Below are 27,754 nucleotides of genomic sequence, written 5' to 3'. Positions count from 1 at the left end.
CGCAGGGAGGCGGGCAGCGAGCGCAGGGAGGCGGGCAGGGAGCGCAGGGAGGCGGGCAGGGAGCGCAGGGAGGCGGGCAGCGAGCGCAGGGGGGCGGGCAGGGAGCGCAGGGAGGCGGGCGGGAGCGCAGGGAGGCGGGCAGCGAGCGCAGGGAGGCGGGCAGGGAGCGCAGGGGGGCGGGCAGGGAGCGCAGGGAGGCGGGCGGGAGCGCAGGGAGGCGGGCAGGGAGCGCAGGAGGCGGGCGGGAGCGCAGGGAGGCGGGCAGGGAGCGCAGGGAGGCGGGCAGGGAGCGCAGGGAGGCGGGCAGGGAGCGCAGGGAGGCGGGCAGCGGGCGCAGGGAGGCGGGCAGCGGGCGCAGGGAGGCGGGCAGGGAGCGCAGGGAGGCGGGCAGCGGGCGCAGGGGGGCGGGCAGGGAGCGCAGGGAGGCGGGCAGGGAGCGCAGGGAGGCGGGCAGCGAGCGCAGGGAGGCGGGCAGGGAGCGCAGGGAGGCGGGCAGGGAGCGCAGGGAGGCGGGCAGGGAGCGCAGGGAGGCGGGCAGCGAGCGCAGGGGGGCGGGCAGGGAGCGCAGGGAGGCGGGCGGGAGCGCAGGGAGGCGGGCAGCGAGCGCAGGGAGGCGGGCAGCGAGCGCAGGGGGGCGGGCAGGGAGCGCAGGGAGGCGGGCGGGAGCGCAGGGAGGCGGGCAGGGAGCGCAGGAGGCGGGCGGGAGCGCAGGGAGGCGGGCAGGGAGCGCAGGGAGGCGGGCAGGGAGCGCAGGGAGGCGGCTCCGCTCCGCCCCCGCGGAGGCGGCCCCGGGGCGGGAGCGGGGCGCGTTAACCGCCCGGCCCGAGCGGGCCCCGGCGGGGCAGGGCTGCAGCTTCGCCCCGCGCCCCGCCCGTGCGGATTTTTAGGTAACTTCTTGCAGGATTTTAGTCGGCACCTGTAACTCTCACTGGCGAGCCCACGTTTTTTGCACCCTTAAGTTATTAAAGAAGCTTTTTCCGTCTTGAAGTTTGTACTTCAGGTAAGCAATTATAGAGTAAGGCTAAACCAGGATAAGCAGGAACATTCTGTCCTAGGAATATTCTATCCTAAATCAGGATAAGCAGCAACATTCTGCCTCTACAAAGAGGTGTTAATGATGGATGGACCTATTTACTGTAGTGAAATTACAAATTATTTTTGTGTATGAAATCACATACAATTGTTGTAATTCTTTTGTAATTGTCAAGAATTGTAACTCTCTGATAATGGGGGATTAAAGCTTTAAATCATAGCACCTAAACTAAGTGATCATTGCTGGATGTGAGCCTGTGGGGTAGGGCAGTATTCGCAATTTTTGCTATTTTAAACAGGCAATGAATAATTAATGCAGAACATTAATGACTAAATCGATTGTCTAATTTATTAATTAGTATTTGAGTTATTCTGTTTGGTCCACTTGGCAAGTCACAGGAAAGTATTTCAGTAACAGCAGGTCAACACCATGGTGGAAGTTCACTCAAAAGTTCCAGCTCCAGCCAATCATGAATGGAAATGTGAGAAGAAATGGAAGATACACTCCTTTAAACAGAGGAATTGGGTTGTTTCAATACGGCAATAATGGAGATGAAAGGGTTAAGTCAAAATGTCAGGCTAAGAATTAGAATTTGGAAAGCTAATTTGCTTTATTATAGAACAGTGTACTTTTGACTTTTTGGCCAGCTTTGGGAAAACCAATCAGTCTGGGGGCAGGGGGAAGAGACAGAGTGAAGAGCACCCTTTGTAGGACTCTGGGTCATGTGATGGCATCAGGAATCACTGCAGACCTCAGGAGAGTAAGGAATGTGATGTGCTCCCAGTGCAAAGATCCTCCTCCTTTCTAGCCCCGCATCCTTAAGGGTAGTAACACCACTCCCTTAGGGAAAGCTTCTGGAGGAGCAGCTCTAAGCCAGCTAAGTGTTACTAGAGTGCACTTCAAGGGTGTTTTTAGAATATATCACTAGAACTAATAAGTTGCCTTAAACATTTCAGAGATAAAGAGGAGCACAGAAAACCAAATGCAACAAATTCTAACAAAATTATACAGCAAAGACTCAGGTAGACTACTGCGTGTTTATTGATAAAACAGCACTTTCTTTTTGAAAACCAACTGGTTTTTAAGTTAAACCTGATCAAAGTACATCAGTCTTGGTGGACTTTAAGACGATTCACACAGGCGCTTTTGGTGAGGAATCCATATTCCAGCTACAGGGCAGGAGCTCGAGGCCATGGTCCCCACCTCTCTGCTCAGCTTACCCTCGAGTGTTCACCTGCAAGGAGGGCACACAGTCAGGCAGAAGAAATCACAGCATACATCACAATTCCTCCTTTGTTTAAAGACCCTGGGGTTTTAGTGACTCTAATTCCCTGCTTTATGGTGTGGTATTTATAGTGCATTTAATTTTAGCTGCAGTTATTAAAACGCTGAATGGTCTTAAGCAGCACACAAACTGAGAACACTCTACACAGTAGCTGTATTTTGAAGCGCAGCAAACAAATGACAACATCCTGGTGCTTGTGAAGGAAAGATAACCCAACCCACGATGCCAACGCCACTCACCACATCATCAATCTTGAGAATGCTGCGCACGGTTTCTGTCGCGAGGGTCAGTGCACTCAAAGACACCAGCAGAGGCTGCACGACCAGCTCCTCCAGGATGTTGGAAATGCCACCCTAGGGGAACAAGGAGCCTTCACTTTGTGCAAGACAGACTGCAGTCACATTTAGCACATTTTATTTTAGCAGAATCCTGAGGGCAGTCAACTCCTAGACTATCACAGGGCTTTCATCTGCAACAGGGGCATTACAGCACACATCTTCTCCCCCCAGGCATTTGAGATATCCAGTAAAAATCAGCCAACAGAAAAAGTCAAGAGTGCCAACTGAGAAGAAGCTGTGGTGCTACTCCCAGCTTAAAAACACCTTCCACTGCAGATCATACTGATGTGTCATTCTAAACTGATCTACTGTTGTAGCTGAAATGCTGTTGTAGAGACATGAGATGTTTCTTGTCCTTTGGGTACGGCGTTTGATACCAATGCTCAGGGTAAGCTTGTAAGAGAACAAGCTGCAATTTCCCTCTGTTACTTTTCAGGAGGCTACTGCTGTGCAGCACCAACTTGCCCTCTCACTAGTCCAGCCCTAAGGTTAAGCATTTCTCCTGTAATACCCAGGTATTCTAACCCCTTATTACCTTTCTGACGTTAATGCCAGCTGTTTTCTCTCCTTGGGCATGTCTGTTTCTGAGCTCTGTTACCGTGGAAATGGGATTGAGCCCTGCGTTCTCAGCCAGGGTGGAGGGAATGACTTCAAGTGCATCCCCGTAGGCACGGACACAGTAGGACTCCATCCCCTTCAGTGTCCGCGCGTACTCATTCAGCCGCAGCGCCAGCTCGATCTCCGGGGCTCCACCACCAGCAATCAAAGCCCTGAGAGCACAGAAATGACCATCAAACCTCGCTTCACTGAAGTGCACACACCATCAGGCTTTATGTGTCATTAATTAACCAAACGGAGACATTACCTTTTCTTCACTAAGCACCTTATGACACACAGGGCATCGTGAATGGAGCGCTCGGCTTCCTCCAGGACGAGTTTGTTGGATCCACGTACCACGATGCTCACAGTTTTGCCAGGGTTTGTGCAGCCTGTAATCTAAAACATAAAACCAAATACTGACACTGGGGAAAAAAATTAAAGTTTGGGATAAAAAGACACTGCCATTGGCACTTTTTAAACTGTGTAACAGCACTGATGTCTGGCCAAGCAAAGCCACTGCACTGCCAAAGTCGGTAGCTCCTCAGAGCTTAGAAGTAGGTACTTAAATGTAATAAATTCCACAGTAAAAAACATTAAAGCTACCAGTTATTAATATAACTGACAGATGCTAAGTGGGTATTAACATTTTGTGTCTCACTCACCTTTACTAGTTTCCCAGAACCGTTCAAGTTGACCTCCTCTGCCAGCTCAGCAGAGCCCAGCATGTCAGGGGTGAACTGGTCAATGTGAGCCACAGGCTTAGTTCCAATTGTCTGAAAAAATAATGGGAAAAAAAATTAATCCAGAGGCTGACTGCAGAGTCAGCAAGTACACTGCATGTTGTTCTTCTGCATAGGACAGTAAAATGCAGAGGGGACTGTGGCTTTTACATCTGTCCTGAATCCTTCCATACAAGTGTGACTGCTCAGCAGAGCAGGAATGTTTTTTAGGGAAATGTCTGTTCTTGCATTATAGTCAAAAGATGAAACTTGTGAAAATGTCACAATGAACTGGCCCTGGCTGGGCAGTTAGTTTCGGGGTAGATTTTAAACACTGTTGCTTATTTATATGACCCACCTTACCTTACATATAAACTCAATGTCCTCTCTTTCAATGTCTTTAACCACCATGATCTTAACTTTGTTCAGAAAATGGAGGGCCAGGTCACTGAGAGCATCCCTGAAAATGAGAGGGAAGGAGTCAGTTCCCAGGGCTCAAATTCTTCAGAGTACAAAGTAAGGATGTCATCAAACTCAAAATACAGACAAGGCTGGTGCTTTCTAAAGGTACAGTCACTGTTACTCTGCCAAGTGTGACTGTGTTTGGCTTCAGTTTTCCAAACAGTTCCAACTGTCCCCCTGAGCACGCACCGAGAGCTGGTGCCTGGGTATTAACGTACCGCAGAATGGACTTCTGAATGAGCAGCACATTGCACCCAGCCTTCTTGATCTGCTTCACCAAGTTCAGGATGTAGGCCCTCTCCTCACGCAGCACCCTGTCCATTTGAGCATAATCAGAAACAACTATCTGGTTGTCCATCTATTTAAAGAAAGAGAAAAGCAAGTATTGTGAGCTGACTTTAAAAGCAAGTATAAAAATGTTATATGTTTTTCAACTTAAGATGCTGTAATTATATAACAGCAAAATACTATGAGACAGTTCAGTATTTCTCATAATTTAAACAATTTTCTTTTTTATACCAACTAATTTTTTTAGTACCCAGAAGCCCCTCACTCTAGCTGTGGCACAGAGTTGACACCACAGCATCTTAAAAAAACATTTGTTACTACATTTGCATGTCCCAAGTCCTAGAGCACGAGGTTTTGCTCTAGCCACAGTCTGACTTACATCTGTTTTTGGAGCAGACAAGCAGAACTGAATGAGGCCAATTTTGGCTTTTTCCACTCTGGTTACACCAGTATTTGCCACCTTCTGAGTCAGGACGAGTCCCTCAACCAGTTCACAATCATCAATTGTGCCTCTGGAAGCAAACACAACCCATTACTGGAACACTCTGGGAAACTGATTTCACAGAGACAAAATCTGTCTAATTACAAATTGTTTCTTACCCCAACTTCTTCACAATTTTAATATCTCTGAGGTCCACACTATTGGCTGTAGCTGGGTCAATCACCTTCATTACTGCATCCACACTCATTGGAGAAAGTAAACTAGAATACTGACACACAACCTAAGGGATTCAACAGCAAAGAAAACATGGTGAGAGACTTCACACTGAAAAGCAGTGTCAATATTGTGACAATATTGTCATTGTGTTTCAGTGTTTGATGTCAGAACAAAGATATCTTAACATTGCATTTTCTTAATGGCTGCTCCATGGCAAGGACAGAGCAGCTATGCTGGGGGAAAACCCACACTCAGGGGTGCACAGAAAATGGAACTACTTTTTCTCAGACTTGAGAAGCTGAGAGGCCTGGCTGGGCTGGAGCTGCCAGTCCAAGTGCAGCTGTACCTTGGAGTTGAGGGAAGTTGTTGCACTGTTCAGCAGGGTCTCCCTGTCACTGAGCTCCACGGGCTGGGCCATGTTGGTCAACACCTCGATACCTTTATCCAGAGCCTTCTGGAATGACTCCGAAATGATGGTGGGGTGAATTCCTGTGCAGAGCATAAAAAATGCCTGTTAGACACTTCATGCTTTCAAACATACTTTTTTTTTGGTTTTTTCTTCATCTCTTTCCATTTTAAAACTTCAGATACTCAGGTCAGAATGAACTAAAGGCACTTCAGCAGAATGTTCTTCACGGGTGTATGACCTCCCTTATTACTCTGCTATTAAAACTGAGGCAAAAAGCTGTAACATTCCAAGTAAATTGTCCTCACAGCCAAGTCTTGTACATTTCCTGGTGATCCCTGACATCCCAGAAGCACTTTCTCCAAGTTCTCTGGGCATTCTTAAAGCTGCTGCTGTTCAGCTGATGCCTGCGAGGAGGCTGACACTGACTTAATTTCAGATTTTCAAAGACTGTTTTCCTACAGTTCTGTATGGAACTCCTCAATTTCCCTGGAGTGTGGGATATGCCCTTTATCCTTCCAACTGATAACAGCTACTTTAAGCTTCATCACATGCGTGCAAGAGGACAAAAAGACTTCACTACCTACAGTCTCTGCATGTTAAATAAATGTCTTTACCTTTCTGAAGGAGTCTGGAACAGGCATCCAGGAGAGCTCCAGCAATGACAACAACAGAGGTTGTGCCATCACCAGCTTCAATATCTTGTGCTTTTGAGAGCTCTACCAACTGAAGGAGAAATTATGACAAAAATTTATAATAAACAGACTGCTGCTTACCCATACCCAGACCCATCTTTGGCCCAAACACAGCTATGGTACAGTAAGTCACTTGCAGAAACAAAGCTTTTTCTCCCAAATTTAAAACTGAACACACCTACCTAACAGGTTTACCTTTTCCTTCCCTGGGGGAGGGTCACAGGAAGCTCATTTCCATCTCCAACCACAACCAAATCCATGACCACCAAACATCTCAAAGGACCAGATACTGTATCCTCAGACCACCTGACCATACCTTCACACATTCCCTTCTTTCATTCCCTTCTGTCCTAATGGTTTGGGACATGACTTTTCCTTCTTAAATGACAGATCAAGATTTGGGCTACATTTTCTTATGTCTTAAAACATGTCCAGAGGGATTGTGCATAAGGAACACTGGTTAAGAAACAAGGGTTTGTAACTCTTCAGCACATGCCACAATCAGAATAAACGTTCCTGGAGCACAATGCACAAAATTTTCTGCTCTGTCACTATCCCAGGCATTGCTCCTCAAATCCACACAAAATGGAAAAGGAACCACTCACCATTTTGGCTGCAGGGTGCAGAACCTGCATTTGTTTCAGGATGGTGGCACCATCATTCGTGATTGTCACATCTCCCTTAGCATCCTGAATCTGGGAATAAAGGGCAGGAACACAGTTCCAATCAGCAGCTACAAATCTTTCATTTGAGACTCCAAGTATTCTCTTTAACATCATTTCCCAAACCAAGATCTCCATTTAGTTCCCACTTTCCCTTAAATAACTGAAACATGGGAAAGAATTAAGGCAAAAGGCAGCATCCTCTATAAGACATGTTGAATTTACAGCATCTCGAGTAAGCTTAATATTTTGACAATTTAAAACACAAAGTTTACCATTTTATCCATTCCCTTTGGTCCAAGGCTCGTCCTAATTGCATCGGCAACAGCTGGGAAGAGAAGAAAATGTTTGCAAGCTGATCTAAAGAACTACAAACACTCCATCATTTAAACATGTTTTCTAAAATGAAAACTCCTCCCAGTTTTAAGCAATTCCCAGATAGACCAAAAGATCCCAAATAGTGGAATGATGTAAGCCGCTGCAGTATCAGGACTGATTGCCACAGTTCTTTTTTTAAGCAATTAGTATTTGATCAGTTGACTGCAGCCATTTTAAATCTGGGGAATCACAAAGAAACAGAACACAGCACGCAGCGCGACCGGGGCTCGTGTCAGTGCTCAGTATCGCATCCCCTACACGCGCCGGCCCATCCCGGGCGACTCCCAGCCATCAAGCCCATGGAATTCCTGCTCCTATCCCTGGGACACAGTCCCGGGCGGGACACAGCAACGGGGGATCCATCGTCCCCCGGCGGCCCACGCAGGTCCCGGCCCGGCTCCCCCCGGCCCCGAGGCGGCCCCCGCGCGGCCGCCGCACCTTTGCCGGCGGCGATGTTGCTGAAGCGGATCTGAGCGGGCTTGTCGCGGTCCTGGTAGGCGCCCTTGGCCCTGTTGCCGGCCCCGCCGGGGGCTCTGCCGGGCGCGCTCTCGGGCATGGCCGGGCCGAGCGGGACAGACCGGGATGGGCCCGGGATGCTTCCAGAACGGGGCCTTCCGGCCTCGCGTCACGCGGGGCTGCCCAACGCGCGCCTGCGCGCTGCTCAACCGGCGGGCGAAACGCCCCCTTCCACCTGCCTGCCGGCGAACTGCGCGGACGCCTATAAAGGAGCCGCGCGCTAGCTCGGGGGCCTCGGGGAGGTTTTCCCGCCTGGCGGGGCCGGGCTTGTCTCGCGCTGCGCTCCTGGCCGCTGGGGGGCGCCAGGGCGCGGCCGAGGGTTCCCGCCCTCATCCCTCAGGGAGCCGGGAACTGAGGGAGGGATGGTGCGGGATGGGGCTCACAGCCCGCGGGGTCCCGCCCTCATCCCTCAGGGAGCCGGGAACTGAGGGAGGGATGGTGCGGGATGGGGCTCACAGCCCGCGGGGTCCCGCCCTCATCCCTCAGGGAGCCGGGAACTGAGGGAGGGATGGTGCGGGATGGGGCTCACAGCCCGCGGGGTCCCGCCCTCATCCCTCAGGGAGCCGGGAACTGAGGGAGGGATGGTGCGGGATGGGGCTCACAGCCCGCGGGATCCCGCCCTCATCCCTCAGGAGCCGAGGGCTGAGGGAAGGATGGTTTGACCCAGCGCCAGGCAGCCACAGCCTTTCCTTTTTATAAGTCTCTGTGTGGCATCTTGCAGCTCTTTCCCTGCTAAGTCCAGGACCTGCTGTGCCATCCCATCTGTCCTGGGTAGGTTTTGAACAGCTGTTTTTTGCAGAACCCGTTGCCACAAAAGGGGGTTTAAGCAGCAGGTTTGTCACAGCTGAAGTTAGACAGGATTGAATTACAGGAAAAGAAGAGATACAAGGTATATTTTTTTTGTAACAGCCCGAACTTCTCATGTGCCTGAGAGACTCAGCTTGTACCACCATTGTAGAGAGGTAGGCTTTATCATCACTGAAAATAAGGTTAGAGTTGAAAAATGCTTATACCTATTAGGATGATCTTAACTCAAATGCTGTATTGCTATAAGAAGCTTCTGTTTGGGTTTTTAAAATATATTTCTGAATAGCTATTTAAATTACTTTCTTCACCCTGAACAATACAAGTGTTATGTAGTTTAGATGCAAAGCACATACTCAAATCCACAAAGTGAATTCATTTTGTATTGTGTTCATGGTAAGACACAGCAGCTCAAAAAAGAGCTCCGACTGAAAGGAAAATACCCACATAATACCTAAACCCTATCATTTTTATGGCATATCTTTGGCTGTGTGTGAAAAGTCAGGGTTTAAAGTGCTCCTGTGTAGAGAGAATTATCCAATAGACGTGTCCCTGCACCAGCAAGATGTAAGAAACAGGTGGAGGATGGGAGCTTTTGAGGTCGTTTCCCATTTTCAAGCACCTGCACCTATATCAGGAGCTCAGTGCCAGTGAAGCACATCCCCGTGGTGAGCAGTTTTCTAGTACCTGCAACAGCTTTGTATGGTGAGGCATCAAAACCCAGCATTTGGACCGTTGTCAGAATAAAGAAATAGGGAAAACAATTCTATCATCTTTCAACCATTTTTAGCAGTTGCCTTTTTTTTTTTTTCCTGGATTTATGCACCTTTGAAACATAACTGAGGCCAGGATTTGGAAGTGGATGGTCTTTGCCTTTTTATATTCGATTTTTAGCAGGCAGAGAGGAAAACAGTTGTATAAAGGTAGAGAAACACACATCTAGGTCATACACAGGGAAAAGGCCTACCTAGTAACAGTGTGGATATATCTGGATTTGTATCACCTCCAGAATCATCAGAAACACACCCTAAGTGACCAAAATCACTGTGAACTCTGACCCTGCTCTTAAGTTACAGCAAGCAAAGACGGCAGCAGTACCAAATCCTGGATGTGGATGTTATATCCAGGATAATGCAATGTTATAGCTGGAATCAATGGAGAGCCAAGCTTTTAAAGGAGCTGATGAGGGATGCTTAGGTTGTGGTTGGTCACCTTGTTACCTCAGCTTAGGGATCATTCCCAGTTTGTTGTGGTATCCCAGGAGGATCCTGGTTTCTCCTAGGTGTGTATAATCAGTGGCATAGCTCCATCCAAGGATATTGTGTAAATTTGGGTGGTGGCATTTCTCTGGTGCTGAGCTGGGCTTTGGTTTTGCCACAGGATGCCACAAAGGACCTGACAGGAAAACACAGACAGATTGTGTGCTGTTACCAGCAGCTACTACGTGCTGCTCACTGTTGCCCTAGGGTTAGGAGCCAGGATTTTCCAGAATTTTGAAGGAAAGGAAGGTTAGAGCTGGTTACACATGGCTCTGTGCTTGGTAAGAGCAACTCCTCCAGTGCTATGAATCATCTGGGGTCAGAGTTTATTCCATTGCTGGGTGGAGCCTGGGTTTTGAGTTGGTGTGTAGCAAGGTGCTGAGCTAAGTTTAGAGCTCCTGTGGTCAGTGGGTTCCTTACTAACAATTTTGGTCTGGCAGGGTTCCTTCCCTGGGACTGGACTTCAGGCAGAGGAAGGGTTTCACCAGCCCTCAGGTATGCACTGCATTTATGATTAGTTGTCTGGCTAATTTAAGGGGTTTTGTTATCCCCTGTCACCCTCATCTGCCTCATTTGTGTCCAGTATGAACTCCCTGGCTATGGTTGGATTTCATCTGAGGTCCTTGTGGGTGTGAAGGTGGCATTGGATGGGGACTGACCCGGAGCAGGCGCTGTGGCTTAGGACTTGTCATGCCAGGGTGAAGGCTGAGCTTTCAGCCAGGGCACCCAAAGGACCAAATGGGTCACTAGGTCGCGTTTAAAGTCATCACTCCCTGAAGCCTTCTGGATATGCCTTAAGAGCTGAGTTTAGACTCAGAGCTGCCTGCACTTTATATTGTTTTCCTTACCCTTTTATCATAATTTCTGGCTGTTCTGATCTTTTCCAGCCTCTACAAGGAGCAGGGAGACAAAAACAGATCTTACAATAAACACCCCCATGGAAGATCCTGGGGTTGTAATGGGGGTTTTTAGCTTGGTTTCTTGAAAAAAATGAGGTTTGCATGCTTAGTACTCTGTCCTTCAAATAGAACTTGGACCTTATTTTGACTAAATGTGGTAGAAACTCTGTGTTTTCTGGCTTTGGGTGAATAGGCGGCTGCACAAAGAAGAGAGATTTTTAGTTAGAGGTGCACTGAGGACAGAGCTCAGTCCTCTGGGGATGTTTGTTGCTGGCCCAATGTTCCTGAGATGGAGGTTAGTCTGGGGGAGGAGGAGTGGGGGGTGGTATTTTTGTTTTTCCTTGGAGATAACTCACTGGGAATCCTCAAGGCAGCAGTGATGACAGCAGAAGGAATGATTGCCAAAAAGAGGGTGACATCATTTCACCCTGTGGCCTTAGATAAGTTAAGTACCATTCCTTAACCATGCTCTGATAAGAGCGAGTAGCTTCTGAACATTTAATGAACACAGTACTCAAGTCTTCCCAGCACAAAGTTTTTTGCACAACATATAGATTTTAGTTTTTCAAAGAAGAAAATTTCTCCTTAGTGCTGAGTATGTGATTTTTTCCCCCCCCTCTTCTATCTGGAGTTTCATGCCAGAAGTTTGGGCTTGTGGTGCCTGAGGCTGAGCCTTGCAGGAGGTGCCAGCCCTGCCTGGCTGGGATGGGTGCATCGCTGCTTCCACCTCCTGGAGAAGACAATGTATGAGGGATTCTGGTTTTTATGGATTTTCTTGGGATTCTTTTACTTGATTTCTTCTGAGCTGCTTTGTTTCTCTCCTGCTCTGGACTATGTATAGTGAAGTTTTCGTCCCTTTCATCCTACTCCTTCCATTTCTTGTTAATATTTTCTGAGAGTTATTTCTCACTTACGTTCCTTTAAAAATCTAATTTGACATTCATAGATCAAAAGGCTGCTCACAGTCTTTTCAGCAAAGGATCTAGGAAAAAATGAGGACACACACTGTGGGAGTGTGTCAGGGAATACCTGCAGTGCCATACAAGTACTACCCTACTGTGTGTACTTGTAGGTAATGTCGCCCGGCACTGAAGGGTGAGGGTTCTGTAGCAGCACAAAATACAGGGCTGCCCTGTGGTTTGGGAGGGAGGAAAAACACTCCATTGATAGTGATTTTGTTCTGCTAGGACACCAGTGTAAACATTGCTATTTATTTTTCTCTAAGTGCAATGAATGCAATCTGATCTTTCTGTCTAAAATCTACAATAGTTAAAAAAAAAAAAAAAAATCTTACTGCACTCGTAGACTGGTTTTCCAGGCAGTAATTCCCTCCTTGCTCTTACAAAAAAAACTTACATTTTTCCTTATCAGTGGCAAGTTGGCAGAGAAATTCCTGGTCAGAAGGCTACAAAAGGAATTAGAGGCAGGGACAGACCAGCTGCTGAGTAACAGTTTGTGGGACTGGGGCTGTTGCTGCTGTTAATTCTCAGCACTTCTGCCTTCTTTCCCTTCACACAGGAGTAGGTGAGGACACACAGGAGCACACGGGTACCATAAGTCAGGGACCCTTGGTCTGCATGGTGCAGGCTGAAGCTCTTTGGTGAAAGAATGAGTATTGCCCGGTGGGAATACCTGGGGAGATGATTCCCCCCTCTCCCTCTAGATGCCAGCAGAGCGCTAACCTTGCTTCCTGAGTGTATTCCCGAATAGTGTTAATTTGTACTGCTGCTTGATTACTTTTTAGAGAGTTTGGGATTAACGGATTGTCCTGTTCAGAACAAACTCTGCATCCTTTGGAGAGCTGATAAAAATAAAAAGCACCCGGAGTTTAAACATGTTCTTTTATGAATACCTGTTTCTGCAAACATGGAACATGTTCTCACCTGTGATAATATCTCTCTGTGTTTCACAGGTAAAGAGCAAATCAGAGGCTTCTTGGCAAGCAATATCCTGAGCCCTCAGAGGCATCCTCATTTCTAACTCCACATAAACGTGTTGTTCCACAGATCCCTGTGAAGGAGAACGGCTGTTCCAGGGCAGGGCTTGCGGAGGGAGCTTCGGGGTTGAACTTGTGCTTCCTTCCATGAAGAGGTTGATGGAGAGTGGGATGTGGTGTGAGCTCCCTGCCTTGGGCTGCACCATCTCCCAGATGGCTCATTTAATGCCCGTCACACCTCTAGCCTGGGACAGCTCTGAAAAGTGGGATCCCTTCTGGCGCTGAGAGGGATCAGGCTGAAGCACCCTGTCCTGCTTACAAGGCTTTCCCACCCACCTGCTTACAAGGCTCTCAGGGACTGCTCCTCTAAATGGCATTTGTTGCACCAAAAGCAAGGTGCCCCTCTCTGTTTCCTCACAGCCAGCAAGAATTCTGGCCCTTACAGAGCCTTTTTTTTCCCCTGTATGGAGGGGATCAGTTCCATTTCCCAGAGTTTCTCTGCTGAGACTCAGTGACTGATTTTCAAGTGCTGTTAGAGATGGAGCATTGCGCACTTCTGCTATGACAACCAGGGGACGCACCCACAGGCACCATTGCCTACTGTGGACTCTCTTTGCTTGGACTTGGTTCTTTGGAAAGAGGAAAAACACTGACAAGTGAATGGAGAAGGATCTGGGGGAGAAGGATCTTCTGAGAAAGAAAAGCCGGAGACACAAGCTGTTCAAAAACTGTATTTCAATGCTTTCTGCACCTCCCCCAAGTGACCTTCCTCTCAGAGAAACAGGATGAGTGGAACTGTGAAACAGTAAGTGGAGTATTAGTTATATATTTTCTATATGTTGGCTTTTAATAGCTCTTAAAAATTGTTTCAGAGATGTTTGGGTATTCCAGTCACACTGCCAAAGGTTGATGTCTTTGAAGTTGGAGGTACTAACAGGATTTGCTGTTGGGTGCAAGCAGGAAGAGGGGAAGGAGCGAGCAGGTGGAGCAAAGCTGGGCAGCTTCCTAAAATGGCTTTCTTGGGAAGGTTTCTGTGCAGCCCCCGGGTTGCTTTGCTCCCCTCACTGCCCCAGTCCTGAGCAGTGCTCTGAGAGCTCCCTCCAGTGCAAACAGAGTTTAGTTGGTCATTACTAAAATGAATTCCAGTGAAAATATAAAGTTGTAGTAGGAAAAAAAAAAAATCTGCATTTGAAGCACTGATACTTCTCATAGGTGTTGATAAATACAAATCCCATGTTTTTAATCCTGCTGCTCAATCTCTTGCATTCCACTTGTGGAAGGACTGAGTGTTAACAGGCAAGAGAGAGGCACTGTCCCTGGCGGGGGCATCTGTGCTTCAGCATGGTTCATCAGCTCAGATCAAAATGGGCTGTTGAGGGTTACGTTAAGCTGGAACAAGTGGGGGTTGTGGGACTTGTATATTTGTGTGGCTCCCAGAAAGGGCACTTTTAAGAATTGGAGGCTGTGAAATTCAGGAGAGGCTGGAGTGAGAACTGGTTGGAGAAACCAGTTGTGATGAACCTTCTAGTTCAGCGATTATGAGCTGCAGTGTGGTAAAGTGTAGTGGGATGTGTCCTCTCAATATCTCATTTTAAATGATATCCTCTTGCTTTGGACTAATAGTTAAGTTGGAACAATCTTTATTTTCAGTTGCAGTATCTTTTTTTTGTCCTTCTCTAGAGCTAATCTTCAATATAACATATAAGACAATATAAATTGCTATTCACAATCTCTTATTTTGCTTTGTTTCTGTTAAAACCAAACACCCCAGTCAAGGTCTCCTAGAGCTATGTTGTACAAACACAAGGAGATATATGATCTCTGCCCCAATTTGGGATAACGAGTCTTTGGCTCATTTGCTTGCTTCAAATGACGGCCATCTGTATCCATTCACTAAACCCTCCAGAAAATGCAGGAAAAACCAGGCCAGAAATAAGTATAAAAACCTAGGTCCAAACGAAGAAAAGTCTGAACTACCAGAATATGAAAATAAAAAATAAAAGAGATTTTCAAAGTGAAAAGTGACACCATCCTATCTTCTCCATTTGCATTTCACTTCTACTGTGAGTTTGAGTCATGGAGCTCAGGACAGACATGGCAGGAATCTGTATCTGCCTCCTTCTGCCACGTACAAAATGAAAGCTCTTGGGACATCAGAGAACACAAATTTATCATGATAAAAACATTTCTTTACTACACGTTGAAAGTTCATTCCAAAACAAAAGGAATTCATTTCTCAGGCTTAACATTGTAGATGGTAAAGACAACACCAAGAGCCATGTCTTTAACAAAAAACCAGAACATAGCTGTGTAGCTTTTATTTTTGTTAATACTGAAAGCATTAAAAACCCCAAAAGAATGGAACAGAGAGTCTTTTACACAGTACAGCACCTTCCCCTCAGAGTTCAGGGGGCTTTATGCACTGTGTCAGTACAGCAGCAGGAACAGGCAGCTCCTGGAACTAAAACCTATGGGGAAATACCAGATCGGGACAACCGCCTGCCCTTACACAAACATCTCTTCAAATTCTAATGGCAAGCTCAAAGCTGGGATTGTCAGCACCTCTTGCTATTATTGTGCAGAAGTTGGCACCCAAGAGTTCATTTGAAAGATGTCTGCAGAACTGCCTGCTGCTAGTGCAGGGGATTTGGGTTTTTCAAGTCTCAGCAGCACACGCATTAAACTGTTTCACTACTTGGCTTTCTGCTGCTGTATGAGGTAAATCATCAGCTGCTAAATCTGTAGATGGGATGGATGATTGGGACGGATCATCCTCTCTGCTTAAAATCCATTGGGAAGCAAATGTTAATATGCTCCCCTTCCCACTTCTGTGGGTCGCTGCTGTACTGCACACTCCCAACTGCCTGTGAGCTGGTGTTGGGGAAGCACTTGGGAGGCTCAGTTGTGAACAACATCATAAAAATTCAGAACAAAACAATTACCCCTGCCCTACAGATCCTGCACAATCTGTGACTACAATTAAATTTCATGTTTCTTTTTCCTGAACTGAAGCTAGGTTGATCATCTGCATCCACTGCAGTTACTTAAAGGAGCTGGAGCTACACAGCACCTTGTGCACTGAGCCCACTCACTCCTTTCAGCTGTACTCTCTTTATGGATAATATCTTTAAAAAACTTGAACCCCCAGCTTTGCTTTGTGAATAAAACAGTGTGTCTTGCTCAGCTTAATGCACCTTGGACTACAGCTCTCATCTGACTGTGTTCATGAGAGATAATGGAGGCAGACAGCTGGCCAGGCAGCCTCTCACTGTGTGAAATTTATGCTACTCTATTTGTAGGTGATTATAAAAACAACTTTTCAAGGTTAGTGTCCAGGTTTGCTGCTGCTTAGCACAGGAACAGGAGTCCAAAGACTTTTTTTCTTGTTGACTACCTTCATTGTGAGTTTTTCTCTTTTTTTTTTTTTGGTTGTTTTCTCTCCCTTAGAAACATCAGGGTCATGAAATCTGATGGTTCATAGTTTTGCTGAAGGACATTTTCAGAGTCTCACAAAAACACACCAAGGTGATGGAGACAGTGAGCTTTGAATGTGTAGAGCAATAACCCAGAGCTAATTAGTGGCTTGTAGTTTTAAGGGATGATCAAATGCTGGGTTCTTGTAGGAGACTAAGTGTGTACCATACTGCTCACTCTGAGGTTTTTTACATGCCTTACACAGACATACAGACAAAATAATTGTGGTAATGAGAAAGAGTCCACTTGCTGCAGACAGAGCAGCAAAAACATACTTGTAGCTGGGTTTTGTTTTAAATCGGGTGCACGAATTACCTGGAATTTCGTGGCCTGTTGTCTGGCTCGACCCTGCTTTGTTGGAAGCAGTCACGCAGATGTGGTAAGTGGTGAATGGCAGCAGGTTATACAGAGTGTACTGCCTGGCCGTGGGGTAAATGTTGTCCATGACAAACTGCCTGTCCTCGTTGTCTTGGGCATGAAGTATCAGCTCATAGGTGTGCACAACTGAATACGGGGCACACCAGCGTATCTGTGCAGAGCTGTCTGTGATTTCAATCACCTCTCTGAGCCTGGGTGGGTCTGGAACCTCATCTTCGCTCGATGTGCCAGGACATGAGCACTGGGATACGCTCTGGAGTTCACTGCACGGCTTCTGCAGGTGCCTGCAAGGATTGTAGTCACAGGCAATGTGTGCTAGCTGCACCGGGGTTTCCTTTGGTTGTTCTTCGTAATCGTAGTCATCAACGTAATGTGGTGATGGTGTGGTGGGTGCGGGCTCTGACCGGGCGCTGCTCCTTGTGGAGTTCAGCTGTGGGGGACTCGTTCGGGGGGCACCTTCCATGGCATGGGTGGCAAAGGAGTGAATGTGATGGTTGGTGGTGCGGGAGACTGCTGTCGCTCCAGTGGAATAATCACTGGTGGTCTGGTTGAATGGCCCTTCCTGGGGAAAGGTGGCGTCGGTTGTTCTGAGCCCTCTCTGTAGCTGTTCTGTTCCAGTTTGACTTGTGGAGCTGTGATCTGAGGACTGAGCAAAGAGCTCTTTGAGAAAAACTGGGAAGGAGGTTACGGATGCCAAGGAGGGGGGATTGCTTGTGGATTCAGAAACTGCCTCCTCCTCATGGGAGGAACTGTTGGCCTTTGTTAGCATTGGCTCCGTTGGGTTGGATGCTGCCGTGCTCATTACATTTCTGTGGATTAGGGAGCTGGTGTAAGTGTCTTTGGTTAGCATTGGGTTGGATGCTGCCGTGCTCCATACATCCCTCTTAGTTAGAGAGCTGGTGTAAGTGTCTTTGGTTAGCGTTGGGTTGGATGCTGCCGTGCTCCATACATCCCCCTGGATTACGGAGCTGGTGTGAGTCAAATCTTTGGTCAGCAGCGCTGAGTCTGTTGTTACTACAGCAGTGGCATCACCACCGGTGAAGTTGAAAGCATCGTGATCAGGAGAGGCCGTGTTTGAATCAGGCAGTGTAACATTGCTCTCAGACTGGCATCTATCATAGAGCTCCAGCAGTGAAAAAGATGTTGAAGGTCTGCCCGAATCTTCCTGGGATGTGCAAAAAGTCTCCCAAGCCCTGCAGAGGGAAACCAGAATAGTCAAGATTCACAAGAACATTACAAGTTTCTGTAGACTGCTTGGATTGGAACTGGCAACCTGCTGTCAAAACCGTCTTTATATTGGTGAGGATGTGAAACCTAGACCAAAGCTAGGTTGTTTTAGCAATAGTCCAGGCAGCTTTCCACAGCACTGACTGTGGAATTTAGCTGGTTTTGGTTTTATAAGGTGCAGGAATATCTTTTGCCTGAGGGGAAGCACCCTTTGGTACAATGGCTGTGAACCTTAGCAAAGGGCATCGGGATTCAAGGCAACTTGTTTTAAAGAGTCAGACTTTAATGCCACAGTAACAGGGGAACACAGGCAGAGACACGTAACAGGATTCCCAGGATTCTTAATCCAGCTGGTTTAGGCAGCTGGAGGTGGGCTGAGTCGGGACTTTCAAATGACTAAAATCGAATTCTTTACTTACTCAGACACTGAAGTTTTGGTAGGTAAAGAATGCAATTGCTAAACCCATCCCGATGACAAACTATCTAATTTCAACAATCTACTTCCCTGCTCTCAGAGAGATTTGATGACAAATCTTCTTGGTGGCCTTTCAAAAGGAGGAGAGACCATTTATATGCAAATATTTCTTTTAGCTACAGCTTACTGTAATTAGTCTGTAAAACTGTGGGAGAGCATGAAAACAATAGGTGAGAAATGGTGCTACTTGCAAGGGGTTTTGTTGGCTGCTGGTGGTGATGTAAGGTTTGGGAATAGCAGGGTTACAAGGAAATGATTTGTTAAAGGTCTTCCAAAGTTTTTCAGTTTCTGCCCCCAGAGCTGGCACATCAAGACAGCTCATTTTCTATCTTCAGCTAATAGTGAAATATGGTCCAAACCAGAAGGAAAATATTCTCACCTTAAATCCGCAGCTAATAACACTTTATGCTTTGTCCCTGAAAGGGACATTATTTTGCATTTCTACCTCTTGTGGAAGGGAAGAACACACAAGAAATTTGAATAACTTAGACGGCGGTGAATGTCTGATCCCCAAACAATTTTCACATTGAAGCTGTGTCTGAAGAGCATTACTTTATCTCCTTGAGCTCACTTACTTTTGCAGAACAACTTTCTCGGGCTTGGACAGCAGCCAGGAGAGCTGGCAGTTGCACAGCAGAGGATTCCCGTACAAGCTGATGGTGATGCCATCCGATGAATTGATGTTCCAAGGATTAAAGGAACTCAGGTTACAGCTACAGGATGACAAATGCAGTAATTAGAAAACACTGAGCTACCCTCCAACAACTGGAGTGTGCTTAGTACCTCTTATCTTTAGTGTGTGTAAGGCACAAAGCACTATTCCCAGTTCCCTTGGCAGTAGCCAGTTATGAAACCCACCATCCTGCGCTTTGCGTGCTCAGAAGATGCTCTCTTTTGTCTAGGACCTTTACTGCTACTCCTTTTACTTTGGGCATGATTTTTAGCACTTTGAACTGGTATTCCTGCACACATTGGAAAGTGCTGTGTAAATTCAGTAGGGCAATCAAATGGGGATGGAATCCATAGGGTTTTTCTTTAAGTGGGTTTCTTTTCCTGAAACTGGTTTCTAGGCACAGCCAGTGCTCTAGTGTTTGTTTTCTGATATGCTTATAATCTGGGTCGGTATTATAAAAATGTTTTAAAGTGCTCTCCAGATCTTTTCCTTTATACTGACTGCTCTGTGTGCACTTCACCTGCTCTTATTTGGATAAATCACTTTCAGACTTTTGCCCCTCTCAGTATTTCATACCAAGAGGTGCTACCCCTAGAAGGAGGAGGAAACCATTGCTTTTACTAATGCTGAACAAGGAACTATATTAAACTCTCAAAGTAAAAGTGGGAGGGACAGGATTTTAGTCTCCTTCTCAGATACAGATTTTAGGAAATTGTCAGCATTCACGCTTTGCAGAGCAGGGAATCCTCAGTGACCTGCTTCTCCTCTGATGGGATATTGCCATTGTAGGTGTTGGAAGCCTGTTCTATATCACAAGTGGGATTCAGTGGGTCTGTGCTGATCTGAACAGCGCTGGATGAATTCATCCATTGGACAGGGAGATAAGGCAGAGGAGTGGAAGCACAATGGATACAACCTCAAGCAAACAATTAATTGTGCTATGAGTCCCATGCTGCCTCTTTGGGCTGTATCAGCTCTATCAGGCCAGATCACAGGTTTTACATGGCAGAGACAGCAAGTCCACACCTCCTTGCCAAATCTGATAACAAACTGTTCAAGTCAGCTCCCAGGCACCACAGCACTGTGAGGCAAAGACAGCATTATGTAAGGAAGGACAAAAAAGAAAACAACTCACTTCTCAAGTGAGAGATGGCTCAGATGAGGAGCACTGTCAAACATCTCCGTCTGTACGAAACCCAGGGAATGGGAGTCCTTACAGTGCAGCTCTCGGAGACCAGGCAGAGACTTGAAGAAGTTGCTATTGAGGCTTCTTAAACGTGGCATCTTTGTCAAGTGAAGTGATCTGAGGTTGGGCAAGTCTCTGGCCCACTCTGGTTGAACTGAAAGAGAGAAGTATTTACACTTATTGCCTAAACAGAGGATTCCTGTGGATTTCTGCCTAGAAAAAGGATTTGAATTCATAGATATAAAGTATCTGTCACCTTCTGCAGCTACTGTCTTTGGGAAAAGAATAGAACAAAAATGAATACACCAGTGTATAAACACTCGTGTATTAGAAAAATGCAGCTGCATTTTTGTAACATTCCCTGCAGGTCAGGCTGTCATAGGGCAGAGGAAAAGTTGGGGAAAAAGGACAATAGAGCTGATAAGAGATATGGAATAGCTTTCTTGTTGGGTGAGATTAAATGAACAAGGATTTCTCTGCTCAGAAAAGTGGTCTACACGGTCCCGACTGTTGCAAGAAAGGCAAATCACTTATTTCTCCTAGCACAGGAAAAATAGCCAAGAGGCATGAAACTGAAAGAATAGGTCTTGTACAAAAGGGCCTTTCCATCCCATGGCTCATTAGGGTAACTCACTATCACAAGAGGATTAGGCAAATTCACAGAGGAAATTTGGTGGTGCATCTATTAAATGTGAGTTGGAGTGAAGCCTCTAGCTTGAGGAGCCCCGAAGGCCCTGGCTGTGCCCCAGGCTGAGAGCAGCTGGGCAAGGCATCTCACATCTGTGTGCCTCAGCACCTCAGCTATAAACTGAGGCAGGGGAGGCAGGCAAAAGGAAAGGAACATCCTGTGGATTGCTCAGGGCAGGGATTGTCTCCCCCCTCTGCGGAAGTATTTGGCCGGCTGTGGATGGCACAAAAAGCCTCTCTCTGTGCTACTCAGTGCTGCGCTAAAAGCTGAGTGTAGCTGTGGGGACAAAGAAAGGTTTCAACAGCCTGTCTGGAAAGAGAAACTAATTTCCTCCTGTATGTCCCAAAACTAATCCCAGGGCTGACAGGGGGATGACTGTCAGTAGCAGACAGTGGGATTAGAATTGAGGTGGGTGACTACACTGGGACAAATCGTCCTGTCTCATGGTGTTTGGTCTCTGCCCTTCCTTTGGGAGGCTGGTTTGCGTGAGAGTGCCTTGCATGCTTGGACCAGCTGTTTGCAGCTTTCAGTGTGAGGTGTTCCCCCTGCACTCCAGGCTCAGCCAGGATGGGAGCCATCATCCCAGCAAGGCTTCTGCTCCCCTGGCCTGACCAAGCCCCGTGTTTACACTGGGAGACCCAGAAACTCACTTTTCTCAAGAAAGGTCCCGCTCAGATCAAGCACATTGATGGAGTTTCCAGGCCTGTTCATGGCCTCGTTGGGATCTGTGCTGATGGCAAAAGCAGACTCTTTAATTCCTCTGCTGTTATCCTGCCCGAGCAGCGTTGCAGAGAGGTTCAAGACCTGCAGCTGAGGGTAGCAGGAAAAAGCCAGTGGCTGGATTTCAATCAGTGGATTTCCAGCCAAGGACAACCACTTCAGGTTAGGCAGGGCAGAGCCGTGGCAGGGTGGCACAGATGACAGTTTATTAAAGCTCAAGTCCAGCATGAGGAGACTGCTGAGGACTTCAGAGCCCCACCTCACTGACCAGAGGTGGTTGTGCCTCAGTGAGAGGACACGCAGCTGTGGGAGGTTTGCTATCTCTGTGCCATTCACCTCTTCCAAGAGGTTGTTGCTGAGATCCAAGGTCTCCAGGGCCTCCGGAAGGCAGATGGGGAAAGCTGTCAGGCTGCTGTTGGTCAGCTGCAGAGTGATCCAGGTCCTGTTCTTCCGATGCTCACAGGTCATGCTGGTGAGATTAACATTCTCCCAAGGGTCTTCCTGAGCCAGCTGGAAAAAGGTGGTGACATCCCTGGATGCTGCTCTGCTCACTGGGCCATATGCCGTGGTCCCCACCAGCAGAGGGAGGATGAGCAAGGGTGACAACATCCTTCTCCGAGGTGCCTGCAATTTGCAAGATCTGTTTCATTTTTGTTGCAGGGAGGGGAAAACAAAACATCAACATTTCAAGCTAAATTAAAATCCCTCCAGGCATCTACAAACTATTTAAAAGTAAAACATTTTATAAGCCCTTTCCTATTATATCCAGACAGTGATAAGGAATAATTAATAGCTCTTCTGTAATTAAGCCTAAGTAAACATTAATCCTTGGGGACAGAAGTATCATGCAGTCTTAGTCTAAGTGTGCCTACAGTTTTTCATGCAGGAAGCACGAACCAAGTTGTATCCCACACCAGGACTCACAGTACCAGCAGGTTATCCTGCTGCATTAGTGTGCAGTTTGGCCAGCCCAGTGAGAAGAGTTTTCCAGTGGGGTGATGCCCAAACAACAGGGTCAAGTGCGCCTGTGGAAAGGGATTGTTTTCTGTGAGGTTGTCTGTGCAAAGCAAATGAATAGGTCCAAGGACAGAGGAGAGTTGCCAAACTTTAAAGCACGGGAGCCCAAACTGGGCTGAGTTGTGATGAAGTGGGCAGGTAAAAGTGCCTTTCCTGTGTTGGGAGGATTTTCCTTCCCTTAGAAGACAGAAGTTGGAATAGCAAAACTCCTGGACTTGTGTGGGCTCTGCTAGGGCAGTTCTGCCCCATTCTGAGGACAGTCACAGTGGGGACCCCAGAGGCGCTTTGGGGCTCCTGAGCAGCTGGCAGTGCCCCACAGCCTGTCTGGCAGGCAGTGGCAGGGCTGGGCCCTGCTGTAGGAGAGCCACAGACAGGCTGCACGGCCCAGCTGCTGGGAAAGGATCCACTGAAAATGCAGCTCCCAAACCACATTTCAGTGAAAGTGGTCAGAAACTGAGTGTGCTCCTTCATCAGGGCCCCAGAGGCCTGAGTGCCAAGAAACATGTTATTTAGTGTTACATCTCCCTCTGTGCTCCCTCCTCCTCCCACCCCTGCTCTGGTCTTTGTCAAAAAAAAAGTCCTAAATAACTTGCACGAGGTTTCCACAGGTAATCTGTGTCAGAGGAAGGAATTAACCTCAGCCTCAAACTAGTGCTTTTCTTATTGAGGTGTCTTTTTGTGCTTCTCGGCGTCAAAATGATCATTCCTCGTCCAAAAATATGTTACAGTGTAGGGTGGTGGCCAAAGCCCCACGTATTATGAAATATCTCAGACTTATTCCAAAGTGTAATTTCTACTTGCTGTTCCCTGAATGATGCCAGGTCTCGCCCAGACTGTTATCCTTTGCTGCCATCCCAGGTTTGAAGTAGGGACCAGGAAAACAGTATATACCGGACCACCAAAATAATGTATTTTGGTTGTCTGTGCCCTTTTTTGTCAGATGGAACCGTGCAAGAGGCAAGCGGCCTCAGGGCTTCCCGGTCACCGGAGCCGCTGGATCCCCTGCTCTGCTGCACACTGGCAGGGAGAAGATGGGAGGAATTGGACTGTTGTATTCCAGTGTCAGATTTAATCTTAATCCTTGCCTCTAAACCGCATCCGCGTGCACGTACCTGTCCAAAAGTCCCGGTGCCTCGTGCCTCCGCTCGGAGTGGCTCCGACTGCCTGGCCTTGATTTTATACACTTGGGGTGACTCAGCCGACAGCGTGAAATGCCTCTTCTCTGTTCCCAGCTTTCCCTGCTCCCGGCTCTGCCCACAGGCTCAGGCGACGTTTGTTCCAGGCTCGCTCCCCCGCATCCAGCTTTGAGAGGGGGCGGCTCCAGGCAGCTTTCCCTGCTCCCTTGGCCCTAGCAGGAGATGGGTGGGAGGGCTCTTATTTCCCAACACTCAGGCAGGGCTGCTCCTGTCTGTCTTTGTCTAAGCAGAGGGGGCAGAGGGAAAAGATCAGTGTCAATAGTCCCAACTCTCACGTCTTCCACTGACGGCGGGAGGGAAAGGAATTGTTGTGTTCCTTTGTTGGCAGGTCAGGACGATGTAAAGCTGAGGCTGCGCCGGCTGACATGAGCTTTGGTCTCTCTTTAGGCGCCAGTGAGGGGCTTCAAGTGTTTAAATTTCTAAGAGTCTTGCTCTTAGGAGTAAATCCTGGAAAAGTTCAGGCAGGACAAATTACTTTCCTAAGGAGGCCCTTAGGATATGTCAAAAATGAAACCCTCACCTGCTCCTCCCGCAGAGAGGAATTCTCTCTGCCGATGGAGAGGGCGTGGAGCATCTCAGTCCCTGTGTGACAGCCTTGGGAGGTCTCCTCTCCCGGTCCTGCTGTGCGTGGGTCGTGTCCTCTGTTCTGCATCTGTGTACCACATGGCTTGGGAGAATTCCCGTCCTGCTACGTCTCTCATCCTTTGCTGGATAAGTAAAACTGACAACATAAACCATCTCCCACTGAGGGATCTGCCCTGAGCTGGGTTTTTCAGCATTCCCACAATTCAAATAATAATTAGGTTGAGAACAGAGAATAAAGTCAGGGAAACGATCCCAGAAAGGGGTGAGTTGATGGAGATTGTTCCAAAGTAAAAGCGAAAGGGTGGTTGTTCTGTTGCTACTGTAAGACAACTAATTATTAAAATTTCCAAGGAGAACAGTAGTCAGTGCTTTTCCTTTATCGGGACAACAAAACAGACCCCTGACATGAAGGCAGCAGCGACCTGTAAACTTCGGTGCTAAAGTGCAGATAAAGGTCTTGCTTGCCCAAAACCTTGAGTCTGCAAGTATACATCACGCAGACTTTATCTTTTGACCGTGTGGGTCATCATGTGCGTGGGGAGAGAGCCTTGAAAAACATCAGAACATCCACAGAGATGAATGTTGGCCAGAACAGAGATAGGGGCTTCCAGTAGGACTCGCTGTAGCCATTGTGGTTCCCTTGGAGGCTGGGCGAGGTGCACATGTTGTTCCCTTGTGGAATGGCTCTAGGGCAAGACAAATGGTTTCCTAAATGAGGGGCTAATCCCACCATTAACCCTGGTGGGGCGGGCAGAGCGGGGCAGCCGGGCCCGGCACGTGCGCACCCGCAGGTACCTTCAGAGCTCTGCACTCGCTGCGGTTCAAAGGGCAAAGTGGAGCAGGTTACAAAAATCTGAGGAATTTGGTATAAGAGGTGGAAAGTCCGAAACCCTGCTTTCCCTCTGGCTTCGCAGAGCTGCTGGCTGCAGACCTCCTCTTTGGGAAGCCGAAGAGCAGGGAGGCGGCCTGGCTTTGCCCTGGGCTATGCACTGTTTGTGCTGTGTTTGCTGCCCTTAGCTCAGTATTTACAGACAGTGAATTTTCACTGCTTATTTTGGTATCTTACTGATTTTAATATCTTACAAAAATACTCCAGGAAAACCGGTGAGCCAAAAGCTGCCTTAATGTTAATGAGTTCAACCTTACTGACTTCATTTTGGAGACTGAGACAAGCAGACTGTCAGACTGGGAAAGCGGCTGCTCTTTTTGTGAAGGTGGAAGGGAGATGGAGGTTTTATTTGCCCAGAGGCGCTTGATTTCTGAGTGATACAGAGAACCTGTTGCAAGAGGCAGAGCACCGTTGGAAAACGAGCTTTTGTTATTTTTATTTTCCATCTTTGTTTCTGCTTTTTTGGATGCCCAGTTTTTGTGGCAGGTATTATATCTTCCCAGCTCTTTGCTTAGCTGCAAACTCTCATCAGCTGAAAGATTTCTGCTGTGGTGCTACATCTCAGGCAGCTGTCCAGGTACTCGTGAAGGTTTCCCAGGGCAGGCAGAAGCCCTTGTTCACAAGTTTCTTTGAAATACCTGCTAACAGCAGGCAGAGATTTCCCTTTTGTGAGCCACTTTGGTTTGTTCTCATGTCGCCTTTTATTCTTTTTTCCGCTTTTCTGAGAGTTTCAGTGACAACCTGAGGGAGCGGTTAGCAAAGGCAGGCGTTCCTGTCAGCCTTTTTTCACACGGGTGATGCAAAGAGAGCTGAACCAGACGCCCCCTCCCCGGGGGTGATTCAGGGCTGCACAAAGCCCCTCTGCCCGCAGGAATGCTCGGGCTGAGCCCTGCATTCCTTAGTGACACCAAGATAAGCAGAGCTGGGGCGAACAGGAGAAGGTGAGGATGGTACCAGGCTGTAAAGTTTAAGAGGTGAATGTTTCTTACTGGCTGTGATCCAAGTGATGGTTAAGAATGAAAATATCCTGAAAAAAATCTGGAGAATGGCTTTTAAAGCCAACAAAAGAACTATTTCGCAGGTCTGTCCACAGAGCAAGAACAAGCAAGACATTTTCCTATAGAGAAAAGGGGGAGAATGGAAGAACAGGATTTTTTAGCCGGAGGTTTTAGAAAACTACGGGGTGTGTGTCTCCTACTGCAGGCTGAAGGCAGTGGTGAAATCCCCTCCAGAATTTGATGTAAGAGCAGCAGGAGCCATCTTTGGTAGTGCTTTACCCTGACCTAGCTTGGGTTTAATTAAGCACCACGTACAGAATAGGGTTGTAGCTGAGCTGAGGTTTCCTGAAGGCTTGTTTTCATCTAAGTAACATTCCTGTCCAGGATTTCATCTCTGTATTGCAAAACTTCAGGGCAGACGCCCTTGTCCTGCTTTCACTCACTCTGGGAAGCCTCTCCCACATCTGGCACTGTGCAATTAATGATGTGGTTTCTACAGCCCACTGAGCCCGTGGTCTTTAACTCTGTGTAGAAATAGGTGTGACGTGCCAAGCGTGATCAGGTTATTGCACAAATAAGGGAGGGTGTGGTACCGCACGTGCATTAAGGGAACATCAGGAGCCTGGCTGGGACGTGCTCGGTGACATGGGGTGGGATGAAAGGTTACTCGAAGCTGTGGCTGGTGCAGGTGTCAGGCAGAGCAGGCTGGGGTAGGCCTCCTCTCAGGTGCTGCCCACCAGCCTGGAATTATGGAAGTGCAGGAATGCCCTGGGTCATACCTTCCCACTCCAGCCTCTCCAGGGTCTGCTTGTAGAAAGAGGAGCCACAGTCACATGCAGCACTGAAACCAGCTGGATAAAAAGCTTCCTTTCCTAAGTGTTCCTTACCTATTGTGAAAAAGCCTTGCAAGGTGAGTGGGGCAAGAAGAGACAGCTGAATGACCTAAAGAAATATGGACAGAGGGCATCAGCAGGGGATCACTCTCTTAAACCCAAAATGGCAAAGGATAGGGCTTACAGCCAGCCAGGATGAGCTGGCAGAGCTCCTCCTTGCAAAGCAGCAGTGAAGGATTTACATGAAAGGCAGTGACACATGGAGTAAGACTGAAGGAGGGGCAGGAAAGAAAATGGAAATATTTGCTAGTTTCTCTGAAATCCGAGTGCAGACAGCTTGAACTGCAAGTGAATGTGCCTGTTTAGCTATGAAATGAGCCACACACACTCATGCTCAGATTTCCCCTGTCTCTGCATTCCTGTGCTCAGGTCACGTAGGCAAGTGGCAGCTACAGGGCGTCCATGCAGCACTCTGGG

The 27,754-nt window shown here is 47.7% G+C and overlaps 2 protein-coding genes and 1 long non-coding RNA gene across 4 annotated transcripts; 1 reads left to right on the top strand and 2 right to left on the bottom strand.

The window, feature by feature from the left end:
* The first annotated feature begins 800 nt into the window (after nt 1-800).
* Nucleotides 801-6,568, top strand: LOC116441623. The gene is made up of 2 exons (XR_004239185.1): nt 801-1,000; nt 5,971-6,568. It is a non-coding gene; the product is annotated as an uncharacterized LOC116441623 (long non-coding RNA).
* Nucleotides 2,052-8,151, bottom strand: CCT4 (chaperonin containing TCP1 subunit 4). Its single transcript, XM_032103728.1, has 14 exons — nt 7,963-8,151; nt 7,422-7,474; nt 7,090-7,179; nt 6,407-6,515; nt 5,730-5,872; nt 5,326-5,447; nt 5,105-5,237; nt 4,656-4,795; nt 4,339-4,435; nt 3,919-4,029; nt 3,522-3,652; nt 3,192-3,426; nt 2,558-2,671; nt 2,052-2,267 (listed from the first exon to the last, which is right to left on the bottom strand). The coding sequence occupies exons 1-14, from the start codon at nt 8,078-8,080 to the stop codon at nt 2,250-2,252; spliced, it is 1,614 nt and encodes a 537-aa protein (XP_031959619.1). The 5' UTR covers nt 8,081-8,151; the 3' UTR covers nt 2,052-2,249.
* Nucleotides 8,152-14,561: 6,410 nt separating this feature from the next.
* On the bottom strand, nt 14,562-24,373 carry LRRN4 (leucine rich repeat neuronal 4). Of its 2 annotated transcripts, none has more exons than XM_032103727.1 (5): nt 23,889-24,373; nt 21,690-22,399; nt 20,301-20,505; nt 19,068-19,205; nt 14,562-17,983 (listed from the first exon to the last, which is right to left on the bottom strand). In XM_032103727.1, the coding sequence occupies exons 2-5, from the start codon at nt 22,366-22,368 to the stop codon at nt 16,510-16,512; spliced, it is 2,496 nt and encodes an 831-aa protein (XP_031959618.1). In that variant the 5' UTR covers nt 22,369-22,399; nt 23,889-24,373; the 3' UTR covers nt 14,562-16,509. The 2 variants fall into 2 exon arrangements, with proteins under 2 accessions (XP_031959618.1, XP_031959617.1); XM_032103726.1 differs by having other exon boundaries at nt 21,690-22,383; nt 23,889-24,363.
* Between the last annotated feature and the right edge of the window lie 3,381 nt (nt 24,374-27,754).

Source organism: Corvus moneduloides, chromosome 3 (assembly GCF_009650955.1).
Source record: "Corvus moneduloides isolate bCorMon1 chromosome 3, bCorMon1.pri, whole genome shotgun sequence".
NCBI classification, from domain to species: Eukaryota; Metazoa; Chordata; class Aves; order Passeriformes; family Corvidae; genus Corvus; species Corvus moneduloides.
The sequence above is the reverse complement of the archived record's forward strand: the minus strand, read 5'-3'. Positions and strand labels throughout refer to the sequence as shown.

What these genes read in the sequence shown, in the direction of transcription:
- LRRN4 (XM_032103727.1), bottom strand. Translation starts at nt 22,368, where the DNA reads ATGTTGTCACCCTTGCTCATCCTCCCTCTGCTGGTGGGGACCACGGCA. An exon ending in CGGGACCTTTCTTGAGAAAA is followed by an intron (nt 20,506 to 21,689) that starts GTGAGTTTCTGG and finishes TCTCTCTTTCAG; the next exon opens with TTCAACCAGAGTGGGCCAGA. An exon ending in AGCCATCTCTCACTTGAGAA is followed by an intron (nt 19,206 to 20,300) that starts GTGAGTTGTTTT and finishes GTCATCCTGTAG; the next exon opens with CTGTAACCTGAGTTCCTTTA.
- CCT4 (XM_032103728.1), bottom strand. Translation starts at nt 8,080, where the DNA reads ATGCCCGAGAGCGCGCCCGGCAGAGCCCCCGGCGGGGCCGGCAACAGG. An exon ending in TGTCTGCTCCAAAAACAGAT is followed by an intron (nt 4,796 to 5,104) that starts GTAAGTCAGACT and finishes TTCTTTAAATAG; the next exon opens with ATGGACAACCAGATAGTTGT. An exon ending in ATTCAGAAGTCCATTCTGCG is followed by an intron (nt 4,436 to 4,655) that starts GTACGTTAATAC and finishes TCTCATTTTCAG; the next exon opens with GGATGCTCTCAGTGACCTGG.